This window comes from Zea mays, unplaced genomic scaffold (assembly GCF_902167145.1).
Source record: "Zea mays cultivar B73 unplaced genomic scaffold, Zm-B73-REFERENCE-NAM-5.0 scaffold_469, whole genome shotgun sequence".
In the NCBI taxonomy this organism is placed as follows: Eukaryota; Viridiplantae; Streptophyta; class Magnoliopsida; order Poales; family Poaceae; genus Zea; species Zea mays.
In genome coordinates this window covers 17,829-25,670 of record NW_023367112.1, presented here as the reverse complement: position 1 = coordinate 25,670, position 7,842 = coordinate 17,829, and the positions used below count along the sequence as shown (strand labels likewise).

Genomic DNA, 7,842 nt, shown 5'->3' with positions numbered 1-7,842 from the left:
GACAGAATCTTCTAGGAAAAATCATGTTAAAAACTTCAAGCAGCAGTAGAAGCTCGAAAAAACAACTGGACCTGAAGTAATGATTATTTCAGAAAAGATTGTCAAATAAGAAAAGCTTCAAAGATTCATCATGCGATGAATTAGCAGCACGAGCAGTGATAGTGACATCAGTTTTGATTGAAGTAGTGATTGAAGTAGTGTGTTCAAACATCTAATATGGAGTGTATACAGAACATCTGCTTTTAGTTGACAGGGTTTGGTTCGCTGCAGCTTTAGAGTACCAGTTTTTCATAATGTCTATGTTCGCTGCAGTTTTTCATAGTGTATACGGAACATCCGTTTTTTCATAATGTCTATGTTCATTCTTTAGACCTTTGTAATCCATACTCAGTCTGTAATAGGATTTATTTTTTTCTTACAATTCTGGTTTGATCATTCTTTCAAGTAGTGTATTCGTTCATATGTTCAAAAAGCAGATGCTCCGTTCAAGTTTGGGGTTTAAATTTGCTTTAATTCCAACAGTATAATTCCTTGTTAAAAAATTCAAATAGATGAGTAAAATGGCATCATTTGATTTTGCATATGATTCAAACAGGTGAATGGATAATAGAGGTACTTCAACATGTATTATCTTGTCACTGAGTTTGTTTCTTTGCTGTCAGATGTTGCTAATATTAATTCACTGACATCCAGGTAATAACACCGCTAATGATTTTTTAGACCCCACTGACTGGGCCAAACTCAATCATTGGTAGAGCTGTTGTTGTTCACGTTGCTCCTGATGATCTTGTAAAGGGTAATTATGTTCAACACTTTTCCCTTTTGTGTGTTGAATGGTGGTGTTTTTCATCTGTTCTGAGCTAAGTTTTTCACATTGGTTTTGAGTTCAGATAGTCCTATAATCAATATATATACCTGTTTATGGGGCTCTCGGCCATCAGGATCTCGTCTGACACATCCGCCTTCCCCTACACGCACCGCCGCGGCCACCGCTTCGCCATCCGCATCTCCTGCATCATCTCCGAGACGTTCCGCCTCGGCCTCCCCAGCGTGCGCTGGTTCGTCATGGGCGACGACGACACCGTCTTCTTCCCGGATAACCTCCTCACCGTGCTCAACAAGTTCGACAACCGCCAGCCCTACTACATCGGCTCCCTCTCCGAGAGCTACCTGCAGAACATCTACTTTTCCTACGGGATGGCGTACGGCGGCGGCGGCTTCGCCATCAGCCGGCCATTGGCCGAGCACCTCACGCTCAAGTACGCATTGTGGCTCAGCTCCAACATTGTGCTGCAGTCTGCGTTCAAGGACCCCAGACCCCACAACGGGCATGGTTGCTATTCAACCATATGATAAGTCAAGGTAAGCTTATACCAATTAATCTTCCCAATGCAGATCCACTGTTGAGTTCTTTCATCCTATGTACTCACACCCATGTACTGTACACTGTCCGTTCATAAACAGTGTGGCTGCCAGTCACATGGCAGATCAACAACAAACAAAAAATCATTACGAACCAATTATATTCAGTATCACAACAACTTCATTAATGAAGTGCCGGGTATCTTGTCCATTCATAAAAGAATATCTGCATTTTATTCAACATTGGTGTGCAGTCTGTACTCTTTTGTTTTCTGTTTGTTCTTTGATCCTTATCACACTTAGGGACTTTGTAGACTCTGAAATTTTAGTCACTAAGGTATACAGAAAGACTCTGAAATTTATTTTTTCTGCACGATCCAAAAAATGTTTTTTGTGTGTTTCTCATTTTCATTTGGTTAAGTACATTTATGTTTCTACTTCGTGCAGTTTACAATTGAAACAGGCAATGTGCAACTTGGTTTGATCTGGTAACATTTATGTTTATACTTCGTGCAGCTTGTGAACATGGTTACACGTTAGCCCAGAGTTTGGATCCGAACAACGAAGGGAGAGGAGTATTGCAGTTCAAAAGCGGTTACATTTAAGATGTCCTTTTCTCAACTTCTACAGTATTGGAGAATAAACTTTTGAATTTTCATACTTTGTTGGTAAAGGCCATAGAAGTATATCACCATGAATCCATCCCCTTCTTTTTGTGAATCTTTTACTATTATTTTTATAAGGCCATTCTAGATGCTTTTACCTATGTTACTGGTAACAATGATGAATGTTTTTCTGGAGGGGAGAGTATTGGGGATGCCGGTTGCTAGGCCGGAGCCGCAGGAGCCCCGAGTGATCGCCCATGTCGACATGGACTGCTTCTATGTTCAAGGTCTGTGACCATCCTTGCCCGTCCCTCTCCCACCCCGCCCATCACCAACCGTTCTTCGACCGAAAAAGTGATCATCTGCTTTACCACAATCGAGCAACGGAGGAACCCGACGCTCAGGGGACAGCCAACCGCCGTGGTGCAGTACAACGGCTGGAAAGGCGGTGGCTTGATTGCCATCAGCTACGAGGCTCGTGGATTTGGTGTGAAGAGGCGAGTGCCGTTCCTTTCTTCGTCAATAGTCTCGTCTAATTGGAATTTGCTTAGGTCGTAACTTCTGACGAAATGGTTGTGCTTATTCAGGTCCATGCGCGGAGATGAGGCCAAGAGGGTCTGTTCTGGTATTAATCTTGTTCAGGTCCCAGTGGCACGTGGCAAGGCTGACCTTAATCTTTACAGAAGTGCTGGTGCTGAGGTTGGTTCACCATCGTAGACTAATTTACTACAAGTTATAATTGCGCAGGACTTACATGGCATATTATTATAGAACAATAAGTCTATATTTTGCACCTAAACTTTCAGGTTGTTGCAATCCTTGCAAGCAAAGGGAAGTGCGAGCGGGCATCCATCGACGAAGTTTATCTTGACCTTACTGATGCAGCAAAGGAAATGCTCTTACAAGCTCCCCCAGATTCACCAGAGGGGATTTTTATGGAGGCAGCAAAGTCAAATATCTTGGGCCTTCCGGCTGTAAGAACGCTCTCGCAGTTAGATTTGTTACTGCTCTACTATTTGATGTAGCATGGTCATAGGCCATGATATATTCAGGATGCCAGCGAGAAGGAAAAGAATGTGAGGGCATGGCTTTGTCAATCAGAAGCTGATTACCAGGACAAGTTACTGCCATGTGGAGCTATAATTGTTGCACAGTTACGAGTCAGAGTTCTAGAGGAAACCCAATTCACATGCTCTGCTGGGATTGCTCACAATAAGGTTTATAATGAGTCGTAATAGTGAGTAGATGCTTTTCTTTCTGTTGACAAAAATGTTCAGTAGCCCATGGTTATTATCATGTTAGTTTTGCTGTGCTCAAAAAATCAGCTAAGGTTCCTGTTTTTCTGTTTTATGCATTCCTTTATTCCTTTCTCTTGCTATCTTAGTTTTCCACTCATTGTTCTTATACTGTGCAGATGTTAGCTAAACTTGTCAGTGGAATGCACAAGCCTGCTCAGCAAACAGTTGTCCCTTCTTCATCAGTTCAAGACTTACTAGCATCACTACCTGTGAAAAAGATGTAATGATCTACCTCTAACAAGATGCCTCTGTCCTTTATGGTTCTTTCTTTCCTGGGAAAAGTTTTTGAGACTTTGTGACACTATTAGATCACATAACATTGTGCTTTAGTTGGAACTCTGCATGTGAAACTGAATAGTGAGAATAACCATATTGTTCAGGAAACAACTTGGTGGTAAGCTTGGAAGTTCCTTGCAGGATGATCTTGGGGTTGAGACTATTGGTGATCTCCTAAGTTTTACAGAGGAAAAATTACAAGAGCAGTATGGAGTAAATACTGGGTAATTATGTTCATGCTTTATTAATGTGTTATTATTTGGTTTACCTTGATTAATGTAGACATAAGATTATAGTGAAGATATGATATCACATTTTAAAGAGTCAAGATTTGTTATTCCCTTAGGATTTTAGCAGATTATTTAACTTTTATAAGTTAATAGTTAGTTTGTTGTAGCAAAAACATGCTTCTTTGCATACATTTATTTAGTATCATGTCAAATACTCACTAACTCATCTTGTAAGCGCTTGACTTCGTGCAAAACTTGGTTATGGAAGACTGCCAGGGGCATTAGCGGGGAAGAAGTTGAGGACCGTCTTCTCCCAAAGAGTCACGGGTGTGGAAAGACATTTCCTGGCCCAAGAGCACTGAAGTACAGTGCTTCTGTATCTTTATTGTTATTTCTGGGTCTAGATTTAAGATAGATGATTTGTTGACATGGTATATGAGTGAACATATGACGTACAAAAGGCTAGAGTAGCTGAATGACTGGCCCCACTCACCTTAGCTGTCAGATGTCTGTTTACCGACTTCGTCAGCCTTGGCTTACTAACAAAATGTCATCCTGCAGACTGTCTTTGCCGTCTGCACATCGTCGAGGACATAAAATGGGGAGCTGAACCATGAGAAGGCCTCCTGCTCTTCGCCTTCTCCGTTGCGTGTGGGCTCTTCATGGCATCGATATGGCCTACCACAAAATTGCTCCGCGGTGATTCTTTCTCATCACTGAGAGCCTGACAAACTGATAAGGTGAGTTTCTTCTTCTCTTTGAGTGAGATCTTAGTTCTTCTTATATATTCAATGAGATAAGTCAGCTCTTCCTTGGCAGTATGAATTTCCCTATCAAGCTTTATGAGCCTCCTCTGTGAAGCTGACATTGATTATATGAGTTTGAACCTAAGCCAAGTGTTAGATCTCATGTACTTCATGATTGGAATTTCATCGGTCTTTTTAGGTGCCAGGGTTTTTTATCCTATAATAAAAGCGAAAAGGGTGTATTTGTCGTGAAAACATGCTATATTTCTGCTAGCTGTTCTTCTATTACATTTTTTGTGTAAAGAATCAATTTCATTCTTTCATTACATTACTTTCAAAACTCCATTGCTAACAAGGTTTTATTGACAAAAAAGGTGGATTTGAATGAGGCAGTTGAAACCAAGAGTTGTTGTCTCTCCCAAGAACACATTTCATCACCATCACTAAGTATAAGTGTTGTTTCATTTCAAGGAAGAGAACATGTCGTGAAAGATCAGATATAAAAACAATTCAGCTTTTCGTGTATTTCGTTGGTGTTTGGGTTTGTGGCTGGCTCCTTTCCTTGAGCAGTATCATTTGATCTCTGTTTTTTTACTTAGTTAGGTTTGTGGTACTCACAGTTGTGCAATTTCATTTGTGTTTGTGGTCCCTTGACATCCTGCGTCATCTCTGGACAACACATTCCTTAGGCTACTAGCACAATGCATGCTTGCTTTGTTTTATTTATCTTCAGTAGCAAGGAGCAGCTAGGTAACATAGCAAATTAGGGTTCTCCACTTCAACTCTGACTTCTGTGATGATTCGAGCGGCAAGTTGATGGTCGAACATAACACCTGCTACCACATGACATGGGGCACTCTACTCCACTATGAAGGCTAGAGGTCCCGGGCCGAGAAGGAGACTATTGTGCACCCTCCATTGTCACCATGTAAAGTATTATTAAGCTATTGGTTACATTGGCCTAAGGATTTTATTTTGATTAAAATCATTTTACTCCGAGAGGTGTGAGAAGTGTATTCAGGATGATGAAACTTCTGTGCCATAAATAGAACTATGCATTAAATTTTCAGCCCTTCGGCCCTTTTTCGTTTTCCACTGACATGGTACTCAAGTTCACATCTTTATACTTTTGAGTAGTCTAAATTCAAGTATTAATTTACTGTCTATCACTTGGAGTATAAACTTTCCATGGAATACTTATATGATTGTATTTATTATTCATTACGTAACAGTTTTTTCAGATTCTCTTGCAGCCACGGGATGGTGGCGGCCTTCGCGCGGGCAGCGTGGCTCAAGGAGTACCACGAGAAGGTGCTGGTGGAGATCTACGGGTCACCTCTCCTTCTCTCTGCCTAGATCCAGATCCATCCTATACCTCTGCAGCGCCACCCCTCTCTTTGCCTCGACGCAGATATATCCCATACCTCCGCGACGCCACCCCTCTTGATTTTTACTCTCTTGATTTTTAACTATATGATGTGTTTTTAAACTAACTACTTGTCCCAACATCATATATGCAAAACATGAGGGAGTATCTACTTTTTTGAAACTTATCGGTTTACTTTTTTTTCTTTACCACATCAACTTTAACTATGTGAGGTGCGGAATTCAAGATGCATATGCCATCTTAGACATACTATGAGTTAGTTTTGTTTATACAACATGTATGGTTTATTTGAACTGTCTAAACCCGTTAGTTTAGCATATAGACTCCAGAAGATGGACAAGGCATCAAAGTTCCTAAAACTGTTAGTTTAGCATGATTATAATTTGAACTGTCTAAATCATCCATTTTTAGTGTGATGAACTGTTATTTGGAATGGTGCTACAATAGTTTGTATATTTGGTGATGAACTATCAAAGGTTTGTTCATGTTGAAGGACTCGACCTGTCATTCCTGAATGAGGGTTGCTCAAGAATAGAAGAGGGTTCAAACTTTTCTATAGTATCATCTTTGGGGGCACAACTATACATGTAAATTTTTCTGAAATATTCTTTGCATAATGTATCTGCAATTCAGATTTCTAAAGCATTGTGTGTGGCACAAAACTGCATGGACAATTAAATTAGGCTACTTGTTTAAGATATGTGCCTCGAATTTGTAACCATTAATTGTTGTATTGTTCTTCAGGTTAGCATGACGCTGAACATTTTGGCCGACCTTTCACCTCTTTTCACGTGGAACACAAAACAGGTAAACACGTATTTCTGGCACTTCAGACCATTTCCTTCATGGTCGTCGTTCCTGGTTTCCACTAATTTTTACTGCACAATAAAGTGTGATTTTATCTTGATGTACAAGGTTAACACTGAAAATAAGGAATCCCCGAGCAGAGGAGGTACCTCTCGTTAATGTTCGGGTCTTTTAGCGAATGAGAATTTAAACCTGAGTTTTGGGTAACTGTATTAGAGTGTTCTCAATTTGCAGAATGTTTTTTCATTAGAAAATTTTAGTCTATCTTGATACATCAGTGCAACTGAATCTCTTATGAACCTTTTTTATTGTGTTGTTCAAGCGAAACTTTAAAATATTGTTGCTTAACTTTTCTTTTATTGCATGCTTTTAGGTGTTTGTTTTTGTGGCAGCAGAGTGTGAGACTCCACAGGATGCTTTTATTCAAGTAAGTTTGTCAGTTATTATTCTTCATGAGTCCATATATTACTTGTGGTCCTGTAATGTAGGTCATTATTATAGTGGCTTAGATGATCGTTAATCACTATTAGCCTCCAACAATTGTCCATAAAAGCATGAGTTTTCTGCTTGGGACTATAGTGCAATCTCATGAAATTGCCACTTGCTTGAGGGTTGTAGTAATGATGCCATATAGCTTTTCTCTTGGTCTTCAACTTACATTGAGAGTTGTTGCAGATGCATATAGTGGTTTTGGAAAGTGAATTTTTACTTTGTTGTGGGTTGTGCCAATTGCCAAATCTTTTAAAGCTACACAATCTGACCTAACCCATTAGACATGTCCATGTGTTATTCATGGGATTTTTTCACCAATATATGTAAATCTAGATGAACAACAATTGAGTATATATTATGGGAAAACTGAAGTCTGTATGTTAATTAATCCACGTCCTTGTAGACCAGCTAGCTAAATCTGGTTCAAGGAACATCAATAGTTGATAAAAAGAATGTAGTTTGATTGCAACAGGCCAGAACAACATTTTAGAACAAGGTAACAAATTGAGACTGCTCTTTGTATTTGTGTGATATAATCTTGGACTTAATGGATACATGTACCAGTATGTCATTTGCACAATTACTGTTGTTTTTACCTTCAAAGCTATTTATGCTTCTATTGTTAATGTTCATTGTACA

At 39.7% G+C, this 7,842-nt stretch overlaps 1 protein-coding gene across 1 annotated transcript; it reads left to right on the top strand.

Annotated features, from left to right (window-relative positions):
• Positions 1 to 921: 921 nt before the first annotated feature.
• Positions 922 to 7,412, top strand: LOC118475513 (DNA polymerase eta-like). Its single transcript, XM_035963869.1, has 12 exons — positions 922 to 1,328; positions 2,255 to 2,464; positions 2,555 to 2,666; positions 2,774 to 2,941; positions 3,020 to 3,184; positions 3,382 to 3,485; positions 3,646 to 3,765; positions 4,024 to 4,158; positions 5,771 to 5,828; positions 6,649 to 6,711; positions 7,085 to 7,138; positions 7,242 to 7,412. Exons 1-12 carry the CDS (start codon positions 922 to 924, stop codon positions 7,410 to 7,412), a joined length of 1,767 nt encoding a protein of 588 aa, XP_035819762.1.
• The last annotated feature ends 430 nt before the right edge of the window (positions 7,413 to 7,842 follow it).